Below are 15,788 nucleotides of genomic sequence, written 5' to 3' on the forward strand. Positions count from 1 at the left end.
TGTGACAAACGTGGTAGGATGGGCTGCACTGTACCATTCCTGGCGAGTTGATCTGCCTTACAGTTATCTGGAATTTCTCTATGGCCCGGCACCCAACAAACGTGAATATTAAACTGCATTGCCATCACCATTAGAGATTATCGACAGTTATGGATTGCTATAGAGTTTGTAGAGACAGAGTCCAGAGATTTGATAGCGGTCTGGCTATCTGAGAAAATACGGATATCAGATGTTTTTATCACGTTTTCTTTAAGCCAGGGCAAGACTTCTTTTATCGCCAATAGTTCCGCCTGGAACACGCTACAATGATTGGGAAGGTGGAATAAGAGACTTCATTTCAGTCGTTCAGAGTACACACCTTCACCAACCCCTTCTTTTGTTTTTGAACCATCTGTATAAAAATGGATTGACCCATCTTCCAGGAAAGAAAAGATAAGTAAGATAATTTATTTTTTATTAATTATGGGTAGAAACGTATTGTTCGAGGATTCAAAACGGGGTAAAGAGAATATTAGTACAAAGGTACCCTCCATCCATAAGCAAAAGACCATTGAACTGCCCATCATCAAATTTGTTTAATTCTGCTTTCCCTAAAAATTCGGGAGTCATGAGTGCTGCCTCTCCAGCGGCAAACAATGTTATTAATTTTTAGGGATGCATCGCATACTACTTGCGTATTTAGCGAGTAGTACCATTTTCTGTTTATATAGTACAGCCCTGATGGGCCACCTACTTTTGGGATCCTTATGTGGGTACAGTCAATGGCCCCAACCATCTTTGAAAACTCCCGTATTTGAGAGAAATTGTTCGTAGTTCTTAGCTGGCCCGAAAAAGAAGGTGGCATTTTAATGAACAAAGGTCTTTTGGTAGCTAATGCTCTTGCCATTCGCTTACAAATTTGGCAAAGCGTAGGTTGGCTAAATTCGTGGATGACTGCTCTATCGTCTTAAATCTATAAACAATTCATAAAAGGTACGGATTTCGAATTGGTGTGAACATTTAAACTTATCTCGTTTCATCCCCAATATCTTATTACAGCCATTACTTGAATATCTATAGGGATATGGCCGCCTCTATTGTCACTGCTGAGGTCCGAACGGATGATTCCAATTATTTTTATTATATTCTTTTTTGAAAATCTATATTTTTGTTTAAATTTTTCGTTTCTTAGGCTTATTGGGTTGAACCTTTTGTTATAATTTTTCCGCCTTCACGGAGTTGGTAAAACGCAATTAAAATGATTAAAATCATTAATAAATAGTGGAGGGAAATCAAAATGACATTTACGAAATAATAATAACAAAAATGTCCTTATGTTGGCTCCATTCAACCTTAAAACACGTTTGACTTATTATGGGACCAGGCAACCTTGCATAAGTTTTATAAATAGCATTTTTGCGTTTAGAGACATTATAGAGATTACATAACTTTATGTAAGCTCTATACAGCGTTTTTAAATAGGACTGTGACTGTTTAAAAGAACAATGCTACAAGATTTATAGGAATATCACATAAAATTGCGAATGAAATTTGAGACATCAAATGTCATTTCAACATCATTTGTACTCAACTCAATTTCAAGCTGTCAAAATACTACCATATTCATCTCCATCTAATGATTCCTGATTTACAGGCATATTTATTGTAAATGGCTACACATTTTGACATTTAATGCACATACAGTGTTTTTCCTTGGCTGCTAATTTTCAAAACACACTTTTATTTGAACTTATTGAATGAATTATTTAAACTTTATGAAGTTTTGGGTAATGATTACTTTACGTTTTTAAAGAAAACCAATTATGCCTGAAAAAAAGTTATAAATATGTGAACACCATCAAAAAAATCCCCGCAATTCATAGTTAGAAATATCAAGAGTTTGCAATCAAAATTTCACAATACCATAACATGAAATAGTGTCATTCATTTGTTGGTATCGATATTAAAGCTTAACATACATTTTTTACATTTATTGGCGTGGAAATCGTCATTAAGTGTTAAACACTTTATACCTTAAAGGTGTCTACGTTTGCATCACCAATTTATCAGTTAGTTTTGATAATTTAAAAGCGTTGAAATTGTAAGTCAATTGCATTGGGCAGATTAAGAGAACATAAGGGACTTCATTTTCAGTCAACTTCATTTTTTGAACGTTCATTTTGATCTAGGCAACTAATTACTTTGTCATGTGACATGAGTTTTAAATTCAGATCTTTACTTCACAAACCCCTTCTTTAGTTTAAAGTACATGAACTAACAAAAATATTACTATCTACAAAACACTCAATAGGCAAGCTACAATACTAGGCGTATTTTATTGGTAAATAATAAGCTTGTGCAGTAATGGAAAGTAAGTGCAGTAATGGAAAGTGTGAATAAAACATATGTTCACTATTATATGCACTCTTATTTTAAATTTCCAAGTTGGTATCTGTGCAAGCATACTTATGTCAAAATCAGCTGTCAACAAAAAGAATAATTACTTAAAAGAAAAAAATTAAAATGGAAAACGAAACAAAAAAGGTAGAAGTTATTAAATTTTAAACTTCTTGCCAAAAATAATATGTTTTTTATTTCAGATCCTATTAGAGTATTTATTGGACTCATCATCAAGCAGTGAAGAAAGCAGTTCATCATCTGAACTTGATCGCTTAATGAGCTCTGATGCATAAAAATGCAAAAATGCTTTCGTTTCATCAGTGGTCCAACGTTTAGATCTGAGAATAAAAATGTACTTTATTATTAATACGAGTATAAGTATACTTTTTGTTTATAAAATGTTTGTTTACCTTTTCTCCATTGTCCACGAATTATTTGTTTTGTTTTGTTTTGTTTTGTTTTGTTTTGTTTCTTTTCACTCAGAGTCGGAGCCACCAAATAACAGTTTTGAAAATACGTACTCAAGGGATGTGTTGAAAAAGTATTATTGTTTTTATGTAAAGTTGAATAAGAGTTCAAATTAATGTGTACATGCAGGTTCAGTCAGAATAGAGTTGAGTATGAATTGAAAGATTGAAATGACATAAGAGTGCCTCTCCACATTAAATTTTTACATAATGTTAGGTGCCAGCAGTGAAACAGGTAGATTATATGTGAGTGAAAAAGAGAGAGATGGGTAGATTAAAGCCCAAATGCAAACAATATTCTTGGATTCAACATGAAAGATTTTGTATTGCATGAGTGAAAGATAGATAGATTTCAAGGGTGTGAGATAGGGATCTGCAGATTGATTTTCTCTTCATCGTATGGACACAACGAACATAATAAAACCCAGAATTAAAAATCTAATGTAGACACGCACTAAAAGCCAAAAAAGCCAACAGAAGGGTGTGAGGGGAGATTTTGTCCTTCCCCGTAAGCCCGTCTTGCCTACAAGTTCCCATTTGCTGGCAACTCAGTTTTCAACGCGAAACATTCAGCGATACAATTTAACTTTCTCTTCTCAAAATAAACTTACACTGCGATAACTGACACGAAGCGAATCAGGGCGAATCATTCACAACGATAACAAAAATGACAAACAATGCCGCGTCGGTGAATGTGCCACTTTCGCGTTGGTTTGGGAGAGCCTTTAAACCCGACCAATGACGGAAGTTTTGTTTTCGCATAAAATGTTTCGCTTTGGTTTTGGGCGAGTCCTAACACACATCACACGTCAATTTAAAGATAGCACTGTGATTATTGATGATTTTTGGGTGATGTCAAGTAGTCAACGCATTGAATATTTACGTTGACAGTCTAATCGTAGATTAATATTTCAAACCAATTTATTTTTATTCTAGTGAAAACAGAGCACAAGAAAAATACTAACGCATCCCGAAATAATAAAATCCTGCCAACCTTTAAGTAAAAAATATTTCTGGAACTGGATGAAGTGTCATTCTATTCCAGCATTCCAAAACTTTATATAAACTATTTATATGCACTATTTTTGCTGCCTTATTTATCCGCACTATTTCTTTGTTGTTGTTTAGTGTGTAAGATTTTGCTGCGCTGCGTATAAATTTACCAATAAAAAACGCCTACTATCACGATTTTTGTTTGTACTGTAAGGAAATATGACTTACTTCTTTTGTAAATTGACAAGGAACCCTTTTACAGAAAACATTAAATGAAGTTGTGCAAAAAAAAATTATAGAGCAATAAAGTTCAGCTTTGAGTTAAATGAATAAACATAGTCAATTGTAATTTTGATAAAGTAGATTTGACTTGATAATTTTCCAGTCAACTAACTAATTTCCCAGTCAACTTTCCAATAAAGTTGCCTTAGTTGGAAGGCAAATGTTTGACAGCTGGCCGATTTCTAGAAACTTGCCTTACTCTCAAGTCCCTTATGTCGCCTGAACCTGCCCATTTTCAGTGAATATCATGACATTTCATTTTAACAGGTGTCAAGTACAAGATCTTTCAACTTGTAACTACGAAATTAATGGCCCTATATTATTTAATAAAAGAAAAAGCGTTTTCTTTTGTAAGGGCCAATTGAAAATCAATCTTGGGCCATAATTTGATTTTTTATAATTTGAACTACCTATGAGGACTTTTGACGCAGAAAATCACAGAAATTCAAGAAAAAAACTCATGAATTGAGCGTTCCATTGAAATTTTTCACAAACATGCAAGTTTTTCAAATTCATCTTCTTGATTATGTTCAAGTTGTAATATTGAATTGTAAAACCTGTCAGAAAATATCAATAACAAAAATATCTAGCTGAATGCATTCATTCTCAACGAATATCTCTGCGCGCACTCATCTGGCTGGAAAGCTTATTTTGTTTGGCGGGAAAGGCTGCATTTTTTAGTACACAGATGTTCTGTCAAAATTCTAATTTATTACAAAATTGCTTAAAGAAAAGTGCGGTCATAAAATTCTAACATAAAAATACAAGAATTTAACAATTTCAAACGAACTAAATATCAAAAATAATAAAATAGTTTTAATCTAAAAGAATCCCTCTTCGATGTGAGTAAAACATTCAATTATAAAAAGTAAATCTTCTAAGGAGAATTTTGGTTTTCTTTTTCTCATTGCAGTGCCCCTTGTCGGCTTCAAACGTTTTGTTTCTTTTGTTGCTAATTTATGTGAAGTCTTTTTCTTTTTTTAACACAACAATGGCGAAAGTTCACATCACCAACGTGGTAGTCCTCGATAATCCGAGCAGTTTTTTCAATCCTTTCCAATTCGAACTCACCTTCGAGTGCATCGAGGAACTCAAAGAGGACCTCGAATGGAAGATGATTTATGTGGGTTCGGCGGAGTCGGAGGAACACGATCAGGTTTTGGATACTATATATGTGGGGCCAGTGCCCGAAGGACGCCATATTTTCGTATTTCAAGCAGACCCACCAGATGTAACAAAGATACCCGAGCAGGATGCTGTGGGCGTCACAATTGTCCTGCTCACCTGTTCGTATCGGGGACAGGAATTCGTTCGTGTGGGGTATTTCGTGAACAACGACTATGCTGACCCCGAGATGCGCGAAAATCCCCCACCAAAGCCACTCTTCGATCAATTGACGCGAAACATTCTCGCCTCAAAGCCCAGAGTTACTCGATTCAAAATTAACTGGGATGATACACCACAAAATGGAGTCTCAAATGGCACAAACGGCATGGACGGCGAAGAAGTGCAGTTCTTCCAGAATGCCAACGGAGCCGGCTGCTCAGGAGCGGGAGCAGTAATGGAGAACGGCTGCATATCAACGACTGACGAAAACAGCATGGCTATGCCCATGGACAACACCAATGGCGTGGGTCTAAACGAGAACTCGAACTCCCTGGCGATGGAGTGCTAGTAAAGACTCTTGAGAAATCACTTTTGTACCTACGAATAAGTTATTTCATGAAACGCGAAAGTGTTCATTTTGTAGACTTACGTTTCAGCCAAGTCCAAGTAGCAGAAGTCTCTGTCTCCTGTTTTTCTTTTAATTTTTTTTTCTTCTCTCTTCTTTCGTCGTGTCGCTGATTTAGTTGTTTTCTTAATTATTTTCCTCGAAAACGAATCGGTATTGAATTTAAGTCTGGAATTCGGGGCTGCCGAAGCAGTTCGCTAATATTTTTGCGAGTTCTGGATCCAAACGAACATTTAGTTGTAAAATTTAGTTTGTATTAAAAATTCTATGTTAATAAACTACAATTGTTTTGTTAAATTGTATTAAATTATTTTGTTTCATATTTTTTTCTTACTTTGGATTTTGAGAAGAAAGAAGAATGGATGATAATGAAAATTAAAGAAAAGTATTTAATGATCTCACAATGGATTAGAACTCAAGAATAAGCTTTGTAGGCTGTTTTGGACAGTATTTTTAATTTATACTGAATTAATTTCGTTATCATTGGGCAGGTTGAGACAACATTCATTTGCAGTCAACTGCATTCTCTGAACGTATATTTTGACCAAAGCAACTTGTTAGTTTTTTGCACTGTCATAATCTTCAAACTTGGAACTTTACTTCCCAATGAGAGGCTAGTCTTACAGCTTTGGCCCGGTTGGAAAGTTTCCTGCATTCAAGCTCTGAGGCCCACCATTGAGGTTTCCTCTTATGTGTATAAGTGGACAAGCAATTTCTAGCGATTTGTTCATAGCTGAGGTTAGTTCATTGACTTTGTTGTCAAGTTCATTAGCGTTAGAGGAAGGAATACATAGTCCAGGTTCTAGTAAACTCTGTAATGAGTTCCTGTATGAAGCCCAGTCAGTTTTCCGATAGTTTCGAAAAGTCAATGGACTCGGGTTATCATCCACATTTATATTGAACTGGATATATCTATGATCAGAGAACAAGTGGTCTTTGGATACTTTCCAGTCCCAGATCATATGGTGTATACTATCTGAGACAAGAGTTATGTCTAAGACTTCTTGTCGAGTTTTAGTGATGAAGGTTGGTTCGTTTCCAACATTACTTACTAAGAGGTTAGTACCAAGAATATAATCAAAAAGAGACTCACCTCTGTCGTTGATATTCTGCCCCATACAGTATGATGAGCGTTAGCATCGCTCCCAATAATTAGGCGGATCCTTTGCCTTTCCGCTTCAGCGACAACTTTCTCCAGGGTTTTTCCAGGGAGAGGACCAAGGTGGTCATGCCCAATATACGCCGACACCAGCCAGAAACTTCCTTTGGTTGTTTCCAGCCTAGCTACGGTGGTATCTTTGTCACTGAAACGATGTAGTAAAAATACATTAATGCTACGTTTGACTAGTATGCAAGATCTAGGTTCACCTTAATCTGTCACACAAAGTGTGTAGTATCCAGGAGTCCTGAGTCCTCGAACAACGGATCCTACAATCCATGGCTCTTGGATCTGTACTAACTGCAGCATTTTGGCTACAATTAGGCAGATCAACCTCCACCACGGTTTTGTTCTGAACCTCTGAGTCTGAGGATGAACCCAAGAGTTCGTCCTCGCTCAGAAGGATCATGTTAAGCTCGTCCTCAGTCTCCATTAAGGATGGACTGCCTACGACTTTTGTAGAGGGTGCAGTCGCGATTGGAGAGGACATGGGTGATGCACCCTCTGTTAGGAGAGAAGACGACGTCGCAGGTTCACCAACCGCTAGTTCACCTTTGGTTGTTTTTGAAGGCCCGCTTTCCGCGTTAACCTCTTGTTTTTAATCAATTCGAATTTTAATGGATTCGAAGCCATAGTTTATGGAGCCCTCGTTTAGGGCTAGAGGAGCCAAGGATTCTTTATTTTACCACAATGGCGCTCCTATAAAGACCCTTCACTTCCTCTAGCTTGGCTATTTTCCTGTTATGCGTCGCAAGGGACGGGTTACAAACTTTGACCATCTCGACAATGTCCTCGATACCAGCAGGTTCGATCGATATCCAGATGCGGGCTCTAGGTCTGCTAGTAATGTCTTCCACAGCGACAACCTCGAGCTTCGCACCTGGCCAAACTTCACCTAACCGGCTGTCAGCAAGCTTGTATAGGTCACAAGACCTCTGGTCGCCACAAACCATGAGTTTGACATGGCTTTGATGCCAACCCCCATCGCTTATGGAAGGAAGTGGTCCTGGAAGCCCCCTTAAAATGCTGAAAAAGCCACCCGAGAGCTTAACCTTGACCAACTGCCAACGATCAGCCGATATTGTGCCATCATCATCGCTCCTGTCAATGACCGCAACAACGACTTTGCCCTTCGCGACGTCACTGAAACTGGATCGTTTTCTGATGGGATTGAGGGGGGTGCTGGTGTTATGCACCCGAGTCCGTTTTGGTGTCAGTGCGGCCCCCTCAAGAGACCTTTCTCTTTTGGACGTAGAGTCCTTATTGGATCTTGTTGTAGCAAGTATGCCTTTGGCGCTAGCGGTTTGCTGCAGTGTCCTTTCAGCTAATGCTAATGCTACTACGCTGTCGGACAATGTCCTTAGTTATTTTATACAGCTCCAACCTTGCCCTCTTGTCACGTCTCACACACTGCTACACTGTCTTATGAGATGCTCTATACTCGTTTCGTAGAATCAATTTCCGCTGAGCATCACTTTCTGAATTGATTCTCATTTTAAGTGTTCTTCGATATGTGATTTGGTCCCAGGAGTCTTGGGATATCCAGGAATTTCTAGCTCTTGTCTGTCTGGGTATAGTTTCAGTTTCATCTTAGATGTAAGAGCTCTTAATTTGGCTGCACAGCATTTTGTATGTTCGATGCTTTGTCGCCGAGTGTGGTGACGAAATTACGACGTAAGTAAGGGTCATTTAGAACGCTTGTGTTGAATCTTGGTCTCCTTGCTATACCCTCTGAGCGACGCTGTACAGCAGCTGTTCGTAGGCGAACCAAACCCAGTAGCAAGTGATGGTTTATACCTACATCAGCCTTTCTTTCGTTACGAACATCGCACAGTGACTTCCTCCATTTCTGCTGTATAATGAAGTGATCGATTTGATTTTTGGTTCGACCATCAGGAGATTCCCAGGTAATTCTGTGGCAGGTCTTGTGCGGAAATAAAAAAACCCCAATCACATGATGACGAGCTTTGTAGAAGTTGACAAGCATATCACCATTTTCGTTACGTTGACCTAAACCATGCTTACCAATAACTCGTTAGAGGCATACGTTATCAGAACCAAATTTTGGCATTAAAGTCCCTAATGATGATAATGATATCGGCCCTTGGAACACCGTTGTACACCGAATTTACATGAGTATAAATAGAGGTATTTTCGTCCGCTGATGCCTCATTCGTTGGAGCGTAGCATTGAATAATGGTGACTTTTCTGATTTTTGAGCTAAACCTCGCCGTAATAATCCTCGCCGAAATCGGCTTCCAGGATATAAGACTTTTGGTAGCTTCTTTAGTCAACATGATGCCCACACCGTTGAGTCTTGGACCTCTTCGCCAGAGTACAACATTTTCGTTTAGCCCCATTCTGCCGTATATTCAACTCTTCCTCTCCATTTGGTTTCACTCACTCCCAGAATGCTAATGTTATGCCGAAGCATTTCACGCTCTACCTGCTCGTACCTGCCTGGTTCATACAGGAAACTAAAATTCCATGGTCCAATTTTCGTTCGTGTTTTATAGCCAAAATATGAAGGATTTCATAATCTTGTTTCTGATTCATTATTGATAGCATCACGATTGCCATTGTTGTATGAAAGATGCCGCACCCCCAAATGCGATGTGCCGTTTATTACAGTCGGAGTGACTATAGAAGGATTTACCAAAGCTGGGTTAGCTGTTAACTTCTTTTATTACTTCTTTCCAATATTTTGATACATCTGACTCCATTCAAAGAATTGTTTCGTCCTATCCTCGCACTGGAATCGTTATTACGGGTGATTTTAACGTACACAATCCTTCATGGCTTCAACATTCGGGCCAGACAACACCAGAAGGAGTGTGTGCTGAGATCTTCGTTGAGTTGAACCACCTAACTCAGCTGGTCAACGAGCCCACCCGAATATCGGACGTTGAAGGTCGAGCAGAAAACAATTTTGACTTGTTTCTTACCTCTGACCCTGAGAAGTAAACTGTTAGTGTTCTATCTGCTCTAGACTCATCTGACCATTGTGTCATATCAGCAAATTTCTTGTGTAAAAATTCTCCAGTTAAAGAAAGAGCTCCTAAAAAAACCGTTTGGCAATACGAGAAAGCCAACTGGGACGGTTTCAACAATTATTTTAGGATCTTTAACTGGACACTATGCTTCCACGATAGTGACGTTGACGCCAGCGCTGATATGATCGCAAGTTTGATTCTCCTGGGAATGAGAACTTTCATCCCGAACAGGGTTAAAAGCATCAGACCTAAGGAAAACGCATGGTTCGATGCCCATATTCATACCAAATTTTTACATGACCAAAAATTACGGCAAAAAATACTGCATGTCCCAAAGGCAGTAAACACTGCCTCGTTGTCAATGGCACTCATTTGTTAGCTTTTTAGAGAAAGCTAATCTCTTTGCCAGGCAGTTCACCGCCAATTCAACGCTGCCCATGAGTGTTATGACTTCGCCTGTACTAGAGCGAGTTAGTGATTCTATGGGACCAATCTTTTTTCGCACTCATACTGTGGCATGAATTCTTAAAGATCTCAATACCTTTAGGTCTCGTTCCGAGCGGATGGAAAACCGCATTTGTCCAGCCTATTCCCAAAAAAGGCGAATCTTCTTCATCGTATGATTACCGACCGATTGCACTTATATCCCTTCTTTCCAAGGTCATGGAAACGCTCATTAATTATCAGCTCAAGAAATATCTCAAAGATCGAAAGCTTCTTAATGACCAACAATACGGCTTTCGTAGCAATAGGTTCACTGGTGATCTCATTCATGGTTCACCTCACTGAACAGTGGAGCAAGTCTTTACATCGCTTTGGAGGAATTAAGCTTTTGATAGGGTTTGGCATCAGGCTCTCTTATCGAAAATGCGTGCTTTCGGTTTTCACGAATCCCTGGATTAGTACTTACCTTTTGAATAGTTCAATGCAAGTTGTATTGGATGGATTCATAGTCTGAAAACCAGAACATAAATGCTGGTGTGCCCCAGGGCTCTGTTTTATCTCCAAACACTCTTTCTCATTTTTATTAATGATCTCCGGTCTGCAACTTCTAATCCTATACATTGTTTCGCTGACGATAGACTCTTAGCTTCTATATTCGTTTTCAGATTCACACCCCTCTTCTTCGGATGTGGAACTGCAACGACAAAATATGATAAGTTCATTAAATTCCGATCTTAACAACAGTGTTCAATGGGGATTAAAAAACCGCGTGGAATTTAATGCTTCGAAAACGCAATGCTGTCTTGTATCGTTAAAGCGAATGCCATTATCCATAAATGGCACTTGCATCGAGGAGACTGAACATACCGATATTCTTGGTATGTGTATAACCAACCACCTTTTGTGGAATGATAACAAACGCGATGTCGCCAAAAATGCCACAAGATGTTTGGGTTTTCTAAAGCGATGCAAGAAGTTTTTCTCCCCCTCTGATCTATGGCTGTTATTTACAAGACTTACATATATACGTCCAAAGCTTGAGTATAATTCCCATATTTGGCCTGGTGCTCCTGCAACTTACTTAAACCTCTTGGACAGTATTGAACGTTAAGCATTTAGATCCTTAGATCTTTTCAAAGACACGAAAGGATCCTTCATCCACCTGGGAAAGAGTTGCTTACTTGGGCCAAAGAAACAAGACTAACAATTGTTAGTACATTTTTGTTAGCGTTAATTTGTTGTTTTATGTGAAAAAATGGTAATACGGCCCGTAACGTTAGAGTTGCCCCACCCCACACATACCTAATCGTAATCATACAATTATTTTGTTTGATCCTTCTTCACTGCATTACTTTCCGGTTACTTTTCTATGCTTCAACTTCAGGTTTCGATTTTACAGCGTAGTAAAGTGAAGTGAGACAAACGAAAATGCCCTTTTTTGTGAATATAAACGAAATTGAAAATCCCTTACTTTGAAAAATTCTTTAAAGTTCTCTTAATCTCAGAGAATGGGCAGGTTCAGGCAACATAAAGAACTTCATTTGCAGTCAACTTCATTTTTTGAACTTTCATTTTGACCAAAGCAACCAGTTAGTTTTTCAAGTGTCATGAATTTCAAATTCAGAACTTTACTTCGCAAACCTTTACCTTAAGTTCATAGTACAAAAAGTACCAAAATAATTATTGTCTATTATTTTTTAACGAAGCCATTAAGGTTTCTAAAAAACTAGGCCGAGTAGCGATTATGTCACATCCTGGTTTAAAAAAAAACTGCTTGCATAGCGTTTTGACATTTATTTTAAAAAACATAATTAAGAAACAAGAAATCAGTAAAAACTTCATTTTCAACGACTACAATACTTGCTACAAATTTGATCGACAATATCTCTCTTTGAAAATGTCGTTGGTTTCCGTACACCCTTTCCACTCTTAATATACTTAATCAATGAATGCAAATCAGGGAAACAAAGAAGCCCAGCTGTTCCACAACTCAAATCCATGTGTCGAATTGAACGTAAGTTACAAGTACACCCATCGAATATGAAAAATGTCCCATTCGACCGGAAAGCCACATAATTTCCCCATGGAGTCATTGTTAAAATACGATCTGCACAACGGAATGCGGACTTGAACAGATTGCATAAGCTCTCATAGCTACCACTTTCTGATCCAATTACAGCTAGATTTTGTGGATCTTCAGTAAAACCTGGATAACAATTTGGTATGCATCCGATCGGTAGACGACCTCGGCGATTTTCATCTGCTGATGAGGAGTCATCGCCATCTTGTTGTTTGCGACGTTGGCGGTTTCGCTGTCGTCTTGCGGGGGCATTGCTCGATTTTGATATTTCAGTTGAATTTCTATTGCTAGGAGTTTCTTCTGTTTTTGATTTCTTCTCATCCACAGGACTGTCTTGTTCTACAGGTTTTTCCCTTGGTGTCTCAGGTGCAATTTCATGGCTTCTTTCTTTTTCTTCCAAAGGTTTTCTCTTATTAGATTTAGTTTCATTTTTGTCTTCTTCAGGTTTTTCTCTTTTCTTCGGTTTCTTATCGTCATTTTTTGTGTTTTTGTCTGTCTCCTTTTGGACTTCTTTTTTATCAGCTGTCTTTTTTTCTTCCGGTTTCTCAGCCTTTTCTTCAGTTTTCAATGAAGTGTTCTTATCATCGTCCTTATTTTTCTTGTCTTCTTTATTTTTCTTTTCTTTTTTATTTTTCTTATCCTCTTTATCTTTCTTCTTTTTTTTTGTCTTTATTCCTTCATCCGATAATTCACTGCCGGATTTTTCTTTTGCGCTTTTCTTATCGGATTTTTTCCCATCCGATGGCTTTTTAGTTTTCTTGCTTGTTTTTTTTTCTTTAGCTTTATTTCTACGAGAAGATGCATCTTCATCATCGGTGTCATCGGACTCTTCAAAAAGTCCTCTGTCACTGCCTGAAAATAGATCAAAGTCTTCATCTTCATCCTCGGTTTCTTCGTCGGATTCTTCAATGAAATCTCTTCTCAAATCCGAGTAGTCTTCCAGGCGGGTTTGTGATAGTCCTGGCGAATCAAGATCAGCTGAGTCAGACTCTATTGGCGAGTCTTCAGCCTGACAAACATATTCGTCTAAGCCCAGCACCGATTCATTTAGAGATTTTACTTCCTCAGTGCCATCTGACTGTTGTGTTGATGTACACATACAAGGGATTTGTGATCTATATTGATTCTCCTTGAGTTTAGTCACCTCTTCAAGACCAAGAATCTTAACATTATAAATAATAAATTTCGATTCTTCGAATAATTCCAGAAGAGCTTGGGTGAAGATGCAGCACATTTTGTCAAAAGATCCACACATGTGCAACGAAGCAGTTCGTAATTTCTTCTTTTCCAGCGAACACTGATGCGAGTATGGGTCCAGTACGTAATAGAACGTACCTTTCTTCCAGATAGCATACGTTCTACCCTGAATCTGAACTATCTGATTTAAAGCCTCTTCAAATGACCTCTTCAAAGCTTGGCTGAGTTCACTGTTTTGATAGTTGGGGCTACATCTCCAAATTCCACACTCAGGCATAGCATTGACAGCTATTTCAACCATAAACTGTCCAAAAACAAATCTATTGGGAACATCTTGAATTCCCAGATCTATACTGATGTCACAATGCGTCCATTGTTTGTACAAATGTGCTCCAAGTTTTATTATCTTATCCAAGACCGCTTTGTTCCAAGTTGGAGTTGGGTCGACTTTGGCATTGATCAGTGCAGAAAATGCTACCGGAAGTGAATGGCGCCGTCGAATTTCCTTGAAGCAAAGTGATCCCAAATGAGTTGTAGCCCTCAAAATGGCATAGTTGGGGCTTTTTATCTCAAATTCGACTGATCTGTCTACAACGTCAGGTGTTGGCTGACCACCGCAGGGAATCAATGATTTTACCTGAATGTTTCTTATAATGAAGAAATCCTCAGGATTTACCCCGCTCAAATTCAATATCAAGTGGCTGACATTTTCGATGTGACGCAAGCAGATCAACATAGCAACTCCATGATTCCGATCACTATGTAGATCCAGATACCTCCTACCAAAGCAATCGAACACAAAGAAGACATCTGCGTTCTTCCATAACATCGTGTACCATTTGTCGATTTGCAGGAGGCAGAATTGAAACTTTTTGAAAAATTTCAATAGGCCCCAATGGAGATTTGGGACTGCAGCTTCCTGACCGATTACTTGACCTATCATAAATGGTTCGTTTACGAATAAATCGAAAGCATTTCCACACAGGGTGAAAGTTCTCCTGATCGATGCTTCTTTGAGTTTCTGTCCATCATGCATTCTGGCTTTGGACTCACCAAAGAGATTTTGACCTTCAAGCAGAATGCGATTGAGAACTTTCTCATCCCATTCAATCTCAGGTGTAATAAAATATTCAGCAAATGCCACAAGGTTCGTAGCAAATCCTTGAAGAGTACGATCATAAGGCTTACTCTCCAGATATTTCATACCGAAGGAAGATTTTGAAAGTCCGATTGGAGCACCTAGAGAAGGTTCTGGACTTTTTTTATTTCGTTTCTTTCGAGTGTTACAACCTAAATTATATGAAATCATAATAATTTTATCTTCTAAGGCTGCATCATTTTCTACTTACGCCATCTGATGGGTCGAAATAGTATATCACGTTCATTAGTTTCCGGTGCCCACTGAGAAGCTACTGAACACGGTCTATTTTTATTTAAACAGCGAATCTCTTGCACTTGAGGAGGCCTAGAGAGGAAACAAGAAAATACAAATTAAGAAACATCAAAGAGTAAATAACATCAAAGTTACAAACCCTGGTAAGCCTTCACAAAGCTTTGATTTTGGTTTTATCAAAACCTCAGAACAACAAACAAAATCGGGACCTTCAAAATATTGCATAGGTGTTAAATTTGGTACACTTATTTCTTTTCTTTTGGTCAAATTGTGATGATTAGAGTTTTGCTTTCGATTTTTGAATTTTTGCATTTTTCGTCAGAAGTTTGTTATAAAAAGATGATTATTACAAAATAATACAAAATCAATTTAGTTCAACAAAAATTCAGATTTTCTAAAAAAATTAGTGCCTAGTTTTACATTGAAAACTTGGATTGATTTTAAGTATTTGAGAAAAAAAATTATAAGAGTAGTTGTTTAAGTGTTGGAATTCAAAACGAAATCCAAGAAATTGAAATGACACCAAGTCCCTGCGTTGTCTGCAGGTCAAGAAATTGTGATTAATAAGGCCTCCTGCGCAATTATTTCCAAAGTCTGCTGATAACAAAATTTGGGATTTTGGTCAGCAAAATTTTAGTGTGACATGACTATGTCTGCAATTTCAGTACA

General features: G+C 38.1%; 2 protein-coding genes across 2 annotated transcripts; one reads left to right on the forward strand and one right to left on the reverse strand.

Moving 5' to 3' along the window:
- The first annotated feature begins 4,804 nt into the window (after positions 1-4,804).
- Positions 4,805-6,160, forward strand: LOC129945376 (histone chaperone asf1). The gene is made up of 2 exons (XM_056055067.1): positions 4,805-4,963; positions 5,035-6,160. Exon 2 carries the CDS (start codon positions 5,113-5,115, stop codon positions 5,794-5,796), a length of 684 nt encoding a protein of 227 aa, XP_055911042.1. The 5' UTR covers positions 4,805-4,963; positions 5,035-5,112; the 3' UTR covers positions 5,797-6,160.
- A 6,073-nt stretch (positions 6,161-12,233) lies between these two features.
- LOC129948356 (uncharacterized) lies at positions 12,234-15,553 on the reverse strand. The gene is made up of 3 exons (XM_056059323.1): positions 15,259-15,553; positions 15,076-15,191; positions 12,234-15,016 (listed from the first exon to the last, which is right to left on the reverse strand). Exons 1-3 carry the CDS (start codon positions 15,429-15,431, stop codon positions 12,294-12,296), a joined length of 3,012 nt encoding a protein of 1,003 aa, XP_055915298.1. The 5' UTR covers positions 15,432-15,553; the 3' UTR covers positions 12,234-12,293.
- Positions 15,554-15,788: the final 235 nt, after the last annotated feature.

The sequence above is a fragment of the Eupeodes corollae genome, chromosome 2 (genome assembly GCF_945859685.1).
Source record: "Eupeodes corollae chromosome 2, idEupCoro1.1, whole genome shotgun sequence".
Lineage (NCBI taxonomy): Eukaryota > Metazoa > Arthropoda > Insecta > Diptera > Syrphidae > Eupeodes > Eupeodes corollae.

What these genes read in the sequence shown, in the direction of transcription:
- LOC129948356 (XM_056059323.1), bottom strand. Translation starts at nt 15,431, where the DNA reads ATGCAAAAATTCAAAAATCGAAAGCAAAACTCTAATCATCACAATTTG. An exon ending in CTTTGTGAAGGCTTACCAGG is followed by an intron (nt 15,192 to 15,258) that starts GTTTGTAACTTT and finishes TTTCCTCTCTAG; the next exon opens with GCCTCCTCAAGTGCAAGAGA. An exon ending in ATTTCGACCCATCAGATGGC is followed by an intron (nt 15,017 to 15,075) that starts GTAAGTAGAAAA and finishes CATATAATTTAG; the next exon opens with GTTGTAACACTCGAAAGAAA.
- LOC129945376 (XM_056055067.1), top strand. Translation starts at nt 5,113, where the DNA reads ATGGCGAAAGTTCACATCACCAACGTGGTAGTCCTCGATAATCCGAGC.